This window comes from Poecilia reticulata, linkage group LG12 (assembly GCF_000633615.1).
Source record: "Poecilia reticulata strain Guanapo linkage group LG12, Guppy_female_1.0+MT, whole genome shotgun sequence".
NCBI classification, from domain to species: Eukaryota; Metazoa; Chordata; class Actinopteri; order Cyprinodontiformes; family Poeciliidae; genus Poecilia; species Poecilia reticulata.
This window is the reverse complement of record NC_024342.1, coordinates 13688740-13701006: the sequence shown is the minus strand read 5'-3', so window position 1 is coordinate 13701006 and position 12267 is coordinate 13688740. Positions and strand designations below refer to the sequence as shown.

General features: G+C 39.2%; 1 protein-coding gene across 1 annotated transcript in view; it reads left to right on the top strand.

Annotated features, from left to right (window-relative positions):
• Nucleotides 1-1955: 1955 nt before the first annotated feature.
• LOC103473594 (transmembrane protein 132D) overlaps nucleotides 1956-12267 on the top strand; it is a 29234-nt gene continuing 18922 nt past the window's right edge. Inside the window, exons 1-3 of the mRNA XM_008423936.2 lie at nucleotides 1956-2563; nucleotides 4269-5175; nucleotides 11433-11579. Coding sequence (XP_008422158.1) covers nucleotides 2500-2563; nucleotides 4269-5175; nucleotides 11433-11579 — 1118 coding nt within the window. The 5' untranslated portion in view covers nucleotides 1956-2499. The remainder of the gene's footprint in view (nucleotides 2564-4268; nucleotides 5176-11432; nucleotides 11580-12267) is intronic.

The following is a 12267-nucleotide window of genomic DNA, read 5'->3' as shown; positions in this document are numbered from 1 at the left end:
ATTTACTAATCACATGATGACTTCAGTTGGCAGAAAGGATACAAAGACCATAAATGACTCATGTGGATGTCAACCTTCAGGTAAAACATTCATGAGGTCAAATTTTCAGTGAACAGTAACACATCAGTGTAGCATTTGCTTGCTAGTTTAGTGTTTATCGTTATATTTGCTTTATTTTCCTCTTAGAAAGTACCTCTACCCCATTTTGAGTTTTACTGAGCTCCTTCTCTGTACATCTGCACTTCGGAACCAGTGCGTTAGTGTATTCTGTCTTTCCTCTCACCCTAAGCTGACCACACTACTTGGCTGCTCATGCTAAATCTGGACGCGAAAAAGTTTTCCTTCTCAAGTGGAACTTCTTAAGATGAGCCATTCCTGCAACATACATGAGTGCATACAATTGCAGTTAAGGGTTGTACACATTTGTTAGACAAAACAGTAGGAATGTGTTTGTTGGATTTTCTATGCCGGTTTTCCATCTGCACTTTGTGCTGCAATGGATTTTCCTCAGGTTTTTCCTCAAAGTGTGCAGACAAGGTGAATTTGTTCTATAGTCCTTATCTGCTTTGCTTTTTGAAATAGTCCAGTAATAAACTGGTGGTTGGCACCCTGCTTTTCATTTTGTATCAGGTGTGGTTAGCTCTGATATGGATAAGATCAGGTTTGTACTGTACCTAAAAGAAAGTGTTCCCCCCCGCCACATAAGTTATGTATTAGCATGAAATGCAGTATGCAAACTGAATGTGCAGGGAGTTTATTCACTTTTATGTAGTAGTTTATTATTTCAATCTATCAAATGAAAGTTTTCCTGGAATAAAGTAATGTGCTCTCAAGCCTTTTCCAGTAATATGCTGCTGTTTAAAACCATGACTTGGCAGAGACACTGCGAATAAATTACTGCAAATTTACAAAGGGAATTTCTGTCGTGTATTTCCCAAATCTCTAACTGAGTTTTGGCTTCCACCAGTAGTCACTCAGGTAATTCATTAATCAATTCTAACTGCTCCGTGAGTCACAGCTTTCTACTTAATTTCATAAATATTTACAGGATTTAGGGTCTCGACTTGTGTTATTCCAAACCTCCAAAACCTTCTCAGCCACCTGGCAGCAGCTTTACATCCACTGCTGCGGCCAAACAGAGCACTTCTGACCGCCGTTCTATTATGTCTAATAGTGCCGGCAGCAGGTTGCATGTCTGGAACAACAACTGAGATCTGGAGATATTCCCAGACTCAGTTGTCAGTGGCCTCTGCCACCGTCAGTTTTAATTGTAACTTCAAGCCAAAAACCATGGACAAACTACTCAAATTAAAACTCAATGGCTTCAAAATGCAGCCTATGTATTGCCTTGGCACTGCAAGTGCCACTTGTGCAGTAAAATCCTGTCTTAGCTCCTGACTGTGAGTTTCTCAAAATTTTACAAGCATTTAGAGATCAACTAATGTCTTCCTTAAGTCACATATTTATTCTAATTAGCCTCTCCAGTCAAGTGAGAAAGTGTTTACTCACCTTGTATGTGTGTATCCTTAATGATGACACCTTGGCACTCTTGCCACCTTGTAACGATGCAGGCACAGGGTGCATGAGGTGTAATTGGCACATAATGCATGTAGTTTGTTCAGACAACGGGTGCTTATTGTGGGGGATAGTGGAGAGTGGAAAGGCTAGAAAAAGTCATACCAGGCTTATTAAGCGAGACACTTCTTAGAGTGAAACAAAGCTCAGATCGATGTGCAGAACAAGAGTGACTGGATTCCACTCTTATTAAACTGAATCATACCGAGACTCCCCACAGAATCAACTGTGTGGACACACAAAAAGACAGACAGATGGACAGACAAAATCATGAAATATGTACAGAATGGGAATCAAAATGACTTTCCAGTTTTCCACATTCACCCCCTCTAGGACTGTGTGGATGGAAAGTCTGGAGCCTTTACCAGTCATTAAGGGCGAGTCTGTAAGAGAGAGAGTGAAAAACTTTGATGCTGTAATTTTAGACATATTCATAAAAAATAGGGATTTTGTGTTAATGTTTATTTGTTAAACCCACTGCCATTGAGGAAACCACTCATCCTTCGACCTTGTGCGCATTTCATTTGTTCCTCCCCCCTCAGTCCTCCAACACTCCCACTCATACACCGGCAGATTATACCCACGTGGGTGTGCTTAATCTGACTGACTGTTTACTGATTTTCTATCATGGAAAGTCGTATCTGATGCTGCCCTGCGGTATCAGTCATCAGCCGCACTCCCAAAGGAAGAGCAAGAAACGGGACGTGGCATTTAAAACTGATCCACTTGTGTCTGGGAGGAGATTTAGGTGGATGTGAAAGTGCAACAATTTTTTTATTTCTTCTCGTTTCGTCCTTTGCAATCAGAGCGAGTGACTCGACTGGACACCAGACGATGTTATGACTTCCACCCTGCACTTTCTTTTAAGCGCGTGCACACTGGAGCTCAGAGCAGAGAGTAACGAGAACTTGCAATTTTTTTAAAATGATGTTCAACTTTTCCCTCAGGTCACTTTTTACAGTTGTGGGAGTTCTTACAGCTATTAAAGGTGAGACCTTTATGAGATAAAACAAGGCATTATTTTGTGTCTACTTGTTTTCACAGATGCCCTTATTTTGAAGACAACCTGAGATGAAAGAGTTTACTTATTGTAAAAACGGGTTGAAAGTGAAGACTTCAGAAATGTTTAATACTGTTGTACATGCAAAGCAGTGTTGTTGAAAGTGTTTGTCTCCTAAACGAAAACACCCAAAGACAAGGGAACATGCATTACATAGATTTTAGACTTTTTTTTGATGACCGCTCAAAGCATTTTTGCTGAAAATCCCAGATCTGTGTCCTTATTATATTGATTTATGCAGCTGTCAGGTTATGAATTCCTACTTTGCGTGGGTTTGTGGTTACAACCCATGGCCTCATCCCATTTTGTTATCCCTCTGTCTAAATGAAAGTGACAGCAGGCTCTCCAGTGTGCATCAGGAGGCTTCATCTGCGGGATTAAAGAGGCCTGGAGCTGAGGTTGCACAGCTGTTTCTCTGCTTGTTTAAAGATAACCTGCATCAATAGCTGTGAGGAAGCAGCAAGCTGGCGATCTCCATCTTCTAATGCTGATATATCTTGCGAAAAGACTGATATTTGATTATCGTTATGTGTGACATGTGTGTGCAATGTGTTCACAGTGTGTGTTTAAGTAATAAGGAGCCCTTTGTGCATATTAAACTCACTAACTTTTAATGTAAATCACTTCCATGCTTTCCAACTAAAGCTCAGTAAGATATCAGATCAATAAATGGTGCATCTATTGATTAGTAGCACTGTTTGTTGTCACTATCATCATCATCTAGAGTTACAACTCAAAAACTAAAACGAATTTAAACTACACTCATCTTTGCTAGTTTTATTCTGTCAGTCTGGACTTTAAACTACTGTGTAAGGATGTAATAAGCCATGAGTTATGCATTCAAACAGCTGGGTTTACAAGGCTGTAAACTCAGACACAACTCTCATGCTTTTTGGGGTGGAATAATGAGGGACCAGGCGACATTTTTATTAAACTAGATAGCGCGAACATCTGGCGACAAAGAGTAGCTCTCAAATGCTTAATACAGCATTTGTTAAACTTTTTCTTTAAACACATTTCCTTTTTGATGCCCCAGTTGGTTTTACTGTTTATTAATGCAAGTTAATAACAACACAAACAATGACAAATTGGCTAAATTCACCTTCTATTTACTGTATTTAAAAGCCAGAAAATTTACAATGTGTAAAATCTCTTGAGGAAAAAGAGATTTTGGTCATTTGTTTTCATTGTTGTAAAGGTTCTGTAATTTTCTTGCCAATCTATTTTTTTCAGTTGTTGTAGGGAAGGATACCACATTGGGAAACTGTTCGAGAATCTTTGCCACTGTAGTTTGCTCCCATTTTTTTATTTTTGTTTTCTATTCGGGAAACCATTGCTTTAACTATTTCAAACATATTTCAGTGAATTTCAAACTCAACCCCTCGAGTCTTGCCTCACCACACACAATTATTGGATAATCAATTATTAGCTAAAAATGTTTTGTTGTGAAATAATTTTAAGAAATTCTCTGTCCAGGATTCCGGCCATGATACTTTCTCAACACATTTCATAACTAAAATCAATTGAAAAAAACTTGCGATTGAAATCAGTTGACACCTTCACAAAATGATAGTGTATACTGTGATTTTTCCAATCCTTTTCTAATCAATCCATGTAAATTCTTCAATTTCAGCTGCAGGAAGTCAGAAAGCTGAAGATGCTGGAGTACTCCCCACTCCTTCACCTATTTACCCGTCCATCAAATTTCAAATCTTCAATGCAGACCATGTGTTTCTTGGTCAAGGTACGGGGACCCCAAGCAACTCAAGCATCAAAGTTCAGGCTCAGACTTTTTTCATAAGCAGTCTGGGTGCCGGGTTCCTCCAGCCAGCTATCAAGGCTTCTTTTGGCCCCCTAGCTGTAGATGCCACCATTCCTCCTGATCTGCTCCTTAGCGGACGAAAAATCCTTGCGGTTCTTTTGGTCCGTCAGGTTCGATCCTCATACCCGTTTGTCAAGATTCTTTTCCACATGCCCACAGAAAGCAACATCACTTTCAGGCAAGAAATGATGGACTCTAATGGCGACAACGAGGCTAAGGCCAAGGATGACGCTCACTGTGTGACAGCCTATGCCTTCTGGGAGACAAAGGAAGTCAGAGGAGCTTGTCTGGTTTCAGCAGGTGGATTCTGTGTGGCTCAGCTAAAGCTGGAACCATCTTGGTTCAGCTCAGGAAGCAGATCTGGAAGCTCGAGTCGGGAAACAGAAAAAACCGAAGCAATGAAGGGCCTTCGGGGAAATCTTGTGGAGATCTATTTCCAGAGCAGAAGGGACCAGACTGGCCAGTGCGCTCCACAAGACAGCCTGCAACGAGTGGGAGTGGGAAGAGGGAGAGACTCTGGGGGATCCGGAACGCCTCTGCGAAGGATTGGAAGTGTCTCTCTTATCAAAACTCAATCAGGCAACCCTACTTTCCTCAGGCTTCGGCTGGGAGGTGCTGTGATGATCCAAACGTCTTCCAAGCCCTTAAAGAGTCAAGATGTGGGAACTTTTTACATCTTTTTGGCTAGTACATCTACGCTGGAAAATTTCACTTTGAGGTGAGAGACTGTCTGTGGTGTTCCTTTGTTGAGATGCTTTTTATGAATCATACTGATATTGGCCCAACTGGAGAGCTGTTATGTTGAATATAGAACAGGGGTCTGCAGTTCCAGACCAGTTCTGCGCCAACACACCTGAATCAAAAGGCTGAGTTGTTTGCTTGGCAAGCCAGTGCGTTTTGCAATGGCCTTGTCATAAATCAGTCAGGTGTATTGGAGCAAGTATGCGTCCAAAAATTGCAGGACAATGGCACTCGATAATTAGAGCTGCATACCCTCGGCATAAATGGACTGAACTTTACAGATTTTCCAAGCATTTTAACCACTCAAAGCACTTTATACTAAAGTCACATTCACCAATTTGCACTCACACATGCACACACATTTATACACAGACAGGCAACTTGGGGTTAAGTGCCTTTCTCAGGGGCACTTACTGACAAATCAAACCTAAAGTCTTCTGATCACAAGACGACTGCTTTACCCACAGAGCCACAGTTGCTCTGTGGGTGTCTGACAATTAGAGGTTGTTGTTAAGAGTTGGACTTTCCAAGTTGTAACATCAAAGTATTCGTTGGATAGAGGACAAACAACATTTTTATGGTGTATGCATTTACACATGACTTTGGGCTGTGCAATGACAGAAAAAGACACATCAATAATACTGTTGAGTGTCTCGATATTATCATTTGTGGTTAAGAAGCCTTTCTTGATGATTGCCTGCCCCTTCTCTACTCACCCATCCTCTGAATTGTAGCTTGTTAATAACTGGTTTTCATATTCCAATTTTGTGGGCAAGGTGGAATGGAGGGTTGTTGACAGTATCTTGGAGAAGCTTACATTATATGGGGTTGAAATTTAACATAACTATTTGTCTCTTATTTAACTCTAAGGATGGTCCTTAGTGTATTTATCCACAGTGCTAGTGAGTAGAATAAGCTCTTACAGTACATAATGTGCTAAAGGTGAGTTTGGGACAGGTACACAGAACTTTTTTCAGTGTTATTTACAGTAAAGATCAAAGTTATATTTTACTTTTTTATTATATGAATGCCAGTATTGAGTGTGCTGGTAATATCGAAAAAGTCTCCATAGATGATCCATTTGTTTACTGTCTTAATCAAAGTTAAATAAATGTGTTAGATATATTTTATTACTACTTGCACAATTTTAAATATTGCTGTGGTCGTTTTGGATCAAAATGTCAACACAAGTCCCCTTTTGATTAAAGTAAAGCTCTAAGATCAAGAAGTCGAAGACTCTTGAAGAAAAGCCTTTATGTAGTGATCAGCAAGCAAATCTGATGTGCAGACTGCAACATTGTGTCATTGATAGCAGATAATTAAATGGGACATTTATTTACTTTTCATTTGAAGGTACATAAATTACATAGTCACAGTTGAGATGAGGCCAAATAAGCAATGATCTGGCCTTTTAAAGGCTACTCACAAGTGGTTAGAATTAAGTATCATTGATGGAAATCATAATAATCACTGTTCTGTAAATCCAGCTGTATTGAGACAAGAGATTAGAGGGAATTACATGGAAATTTATTGTTTATGAAATACATAAAATAGCAGAAACCAAGCAAGTGTAAGGAGGATGTATAGTACATTCGAGCATATTCATGAGGGATAAGCTCCATGCATTTAAACGATTACTTAAGGCACTTAAATACTTATGAAGCCCACCATCAAGGCCATGCGGTAATATGCATGAATGCCAGAGTGACTTGTGTTGTCTGCCATTTACTGGCTGCATAAATTGTCTAACATATCCTTGCTTCTGCACCGTCACACTTAGTGGGGGAGTTATGAAGATCACTCTTCCATAAACAGCAAAATAATTGGCAAATGATTCACTGGTTTTCATATCTCAACATCCCACGAACATTTCAACAAGGTTTTGTGGTTATTTGACTTCATAAATAATGCATTTGTTTAATGGAGCAGCAAAACAAATAACTAATCTCCCTAACTCCTCTGGGTAGAATTGAGCTTCATATAAAAGCAGCCCTGTCACCGAGGGAAAAACACACAGTTCAATCTGGTCCCAAACTTTTTCTGAGCATTTTTTCTAAGTTGTAAATCACCAGGCAGGTTGGGCTACCATCCTGCTCATCAAAGAGGCAAATGATAAATAAAATGCTCTATCCAGTTTCATAAACATTTGAGTGGCGAATAAAGTCTAAGGGAAAAAGCTGCGATAATTTAAAATTAATTCCATTAATCAGCTTAAAATGAGGCCTGCAGTGATAGATATTAAAAGACACACAGGTGTGGAGACTATGCTGCTGGTTGTTTGCATACTTGACTGTTAGGCTTTAATGAGTTTGTTTTGAGGTCCACAAATTTTTCAAAACTATAGGAAATAATATAAAAATGAGGAGGCGTTAGTGTTCCATCTTCTCCACTGCACCATGATGGAAAAGCTTGAACTTATATCTTTTATTTATTTCTAACTTTTAACTGCTCTACTTTCTTGATGCTTCATTTCAAATGAGCAATTTGTCTTGGCATTTGTAGAAGCAAGAAGTCTGAAGACATGACTCACTGAATTGGCTTTTCCCACAAATGTACTAAATTTTCCAGGATAATAAATCTGACCCAAAGCTGTTGGGAATCTTAAGAGGATAGCCATGGTTGTTTGAAAACATAAAGGCTGTTATTGGTTCTGCAGAATTTATTGCAATCATAAATGAAGTGTAAATCCTTAAGGTAAACATCACCTCATGCCTTAATTAACAGATGGACACGAATGATATTGATGGATATCATTTCAAATCTGTGATATCTTCACTTCCAAGAAGTAGAGTCACTCTCAGCAGTTGTCTTTGACTTGTTATTTCGGTCTTGAACACAACTTAACACAATGCAGACGCTAGCTCATTTTGCTTAACTCTGCTTCTATCTTGCCACTGCTCCCTCTAGTGGTCTGGGATGTAATCCAACTAAACGTAAATGAGGAACTAACTCAGTACACTACATCTTCTATTAAAAAAATGCTTTATTTTTGCATTGCTGATTTGGTCAGAAATGTTAACACTTTCAGGATTTTTTTTCCCCTATTTCTCTTCTCAAAGTTTTCTTTATTTGTTATCACACCACCAAATTTATATTGCTGTGCTCACTGTAAACACATGGTGGAATAATAATTGTCTTTGTAAAACACTGTATTCACTGAGCAACACATATTTGATTGAAATCAAAATAAAGCATGAAAGCACAAAACTTCAAAAATTATTTCTGAACACATAGCTGCTTTCCATGCTGAACAATGGCCTATTTTATTGTAATCGATCATTTTATGTGTCCTGTTGATTTTTATAGTCTTTTTCTTTGCTTCAACATGAGACATTTTTCTTTTTTTCTAAAAAAAAAAAAATAGTCTTACAAATTACAGTGCTTTTTGTGTTCTCATTCTGTCCGCATTTTACAACTCTCCAAGTTTTAAAGTGAAGTTGCAATGCCTTTACAGCGAGCTTCGTGTTTTCCGTCTCCACTCTGCTTAATTGTTTTCTCTGAAAACAATTTCCAGTCTAATCCTACAGTTTAGTGATATCATGCATCAGTCCTCGGTACAACACAGTATTCTCCTGCAGAATCCAGGCGAACATAGAAAAAAAAGAATGTTAAGATCTGTGGACCGTAATCTAGAATTCACATGCATACAAGCTTTTCTACAGCTCTTCTTGAATATTCTGCTCATATGGTAAACAGATACATTCATCATACAAATGCAGATTGAGTGACGTAAATGCAGCTCCGTTTGCCTTGTCGAAAATAACCGAATGAGATTCTCTTCCTTAAAAGTCAACATCTGCCGTTGCGTTGGCTATTTGCAAGGCTTTGCAGCCTCTTCACCTGAAATTCCCCAAATTTGTCTTGCGCGACTAAAATGCTGAAAATCCTCCAGTTGGGTCAGTAATTTCAGTCTGCGTTTCTGGCGCCCTGCCACATGCAGCATGCATCGGGACAAGACGAGCCTGCTGAGCTCTGCAACTAAGTCCGAGTGAAGGTTAGCTCTGAGGAGCTTGGCAGTGATTGATTCCTCCTACGAGAAATCCCTGCCTTACTTCACTCTTTGGGCCAAGATTGAGTCCACTCCAGCAGGGTTAGGCCAGATAAGCTGTGGCCCTGATTGAAAAGGAATGAAGAGGTTAACCCTTTAGAGTAAAGATGATCTGGGCTGCTTGCCAGGATTAACTGTGTACATTCATGAGTTAGACACACGCACCACAATAAAACTGGACAAAACGTACATTTCCTGGTGATTGGCAACACGTGTAGCCCACAGTTTGAACAGCTAGACACATTTTTCCAAAGGAATAAAGACTTTAATAGTTTAGATTCTTTCTACTTCTCTCCTCCTTGGACATAGTGACTGACAGTGACAAAGAATAAAAACCCAAACTAAGTTTCCCTGCAGGGAAGCTTATGTCACAGTATATTGGACAAGAAGCTCCAAGAGGTTCCCTGTATTGATTTACTTTGTCACCCCTTTCAGTATGACTCTGCAGAAATGGTTTGGCTTTACTGGGAAGGATGGTCATCAGGTGACCCTTCACTGCTCTGATGCCCTGAAAAAAACGGACAGAAAGTCAAAGATACAAGAAAAATAAACCACAAAAAGAAATATAAGAATATTTAACCAAGAAGCCTTTTCCTGAGGTTAGTTACTTCACAAAGTGCAGTTTATTGAACTAAATTGTGATTTTTTTTAAAGCTTGTACAGTAGCTATATTTAATGTCAAATGTGAAGCTTCTTTTTTTGACCTCATTTAGGTTTTACTAGGTGTCTTAAAATTATCTCAGTGGCACTGGCTATTATTTTATTTTGTTTATTTTGTTTTCCCCAACCAGTTTTGTTTTCCTATTGTCCTGCTGCTTGTCACAGTCTAGAGACACTTGTGTTTCTATGAGTATTATTGCAGCACGTCCTTCTTTCTTCACTTACAGCCACCAAACTGTTATTCATATGGAGAATGTTGCGGACGCAGCGTTTTGTCACGTTAAGTGACAGAGTTCAGCTGGTGTGGGTTGAAAACTCTATGCTGCATTTTTTTTTTCCAGTGTGAAAGTTTTTGACATGAAGAGACTGGCCTCTGTTACAAACCTATATGATGCTCCCACTCAGTAGTCAGGCAGCCATAAGTGAGGAACATTTGTATTACTTGTATCACTTTTTAGGCGTTTGACTCAAATAATTGCTTTCTGATCCTGTCCAGTGATGTAAGACTCCCCTTGATGCAGGAGATTAAGTGAGGAACAAAAAAAGCCCTGGTTGGATTTGTACGACTGTCTGGTCCAATTACATCGTCTCTAATTAGCGATCTATCTCCCCCATCAGAGATGTGTCTGAATACGAGATCTGATTAACTGACTCCCAGTTTTCCCCAGGGCTGATGGGAATTAAATACCCCTGCTGGTTCTCAGTGGGCAAGCAGCTTGTGACACATTTGACTGTTTGTGACCTACCTTGTTAGACACAAACAGCCAAACTGAATAGAACTGCAGTCAAAACACAGCTACAATTAAAGTACAATAAAAAGTTAATACATACAGTACCAATTCTATTTTAAATAAATGCACAGACATCAGATTCGAAACTGATCAAACTTTTCAGATGTTCTTCTCTTTTAGTTTTTTTTTCCCTCAAGGGTTGCCACAGTGGCTCATCTGTCACTGTGTTTATGTGTCCTCTGACACCAACTAACATCATGTCCACTTTCACCATGTTCATAAATCTCCTTTTTGGACTTCCTCTCAGCTTTTCACAGATGTAATCCGTCCATCCATAAAATCACTGTGACTCCTCTGAACATGTCCAAGCTATCTCGGACGGCCTCTCTGACTTTATCTGCCAGACGTCTAACATGAGTTGTCCCTCTGATGTTCCCATTATGATTACATCCATCCCAAAGAGTCAATGATTCGATGTAATCTGCTGGGTTTCCTCAAATAGAACTTTAACAACTAATTTGAGTAACAAATCGAACTCGGAGCGCTGTTTGATAACTAGGATCATTTCAAGTGTATATGACAGGATTTAAATGATAATTTTTGGGTAAAGTGCTTTGAGACGAAATGCGTTGAACTGAACTTTCTTTTAGTTTGCGGTCAGGGCCGGTCAAGCTAAAAATGAGCTGATTCTACTCAGTTGATTTCTCATCGGACCTACAATTTGTACTTCTCAGTGTATTAAACCACAATATTATCATGGTTTAATAGAATGTATTTTAATACTTTTTCACACAGGGCTGCTGTAAAATCAGGCTTGTCCTTCAGTGCTGCTCGGCCTAGTGACCCATTACTGTGGGATATCATTGTGGAGCCTGGGAGAGGAGCAACTCCCAATGCTGTTTCTGTCGTCTGCCGAAGGAAGGCTTCCATTGCCTCAAAACGGTCAGTCCACAGCTTATGAAAATGTGCAGTTTTGTGCAGTGTGTTAGATGTGTGTAAGTTCTCAACAACCCATTTTAAAAAGCTGCTCTTTCTAAGCAACAAAAATAGTCTGTTTTTCTACTTCTAATTAGGGTTCTGTTTGGCCTTGTTTCAGTAAGACACCCATTTTCTCTACAACCATTTCAAAGGAAAAGCAAGAGATACCTGTGAAAGAAAAATCTTGTTCAATTTTACATTTGGTTTGCCAATGACTGCACCTTGAAAACGTGTTGTTTGCATAGATAGTCTAGAAAAAACAACATGTAGCCTGTTCAGTTATTCACATGCTATTGGCAGCAAAAGGGATGTAATGCCGTATATGCAAGTTATTTCTTTCTCCACTATGGTGCAGCTTGAGGACAATGAAGCAACTCAAACATGAATTTTGTTCTAGATATTCATCTTAAAGTTATCCAGATTCTAAAATGCAAACATTTCAGTATATTGAGTAGCTATAGTGTTGGACCTATCAGCTCTGTTGTGCCACTGGACTCTTTTTGGTAAGCATACTCTGGTACGATAATGCATGCCAGATTTATTGAGGTTTTAATTGGGACAATTTGGGTAAATTAAGGCTGGAGAAACGCCCCATTTATTATCCTTTTTTGTTAATATTAAACACTGTATAAAGATCTCAATTTGGACAATA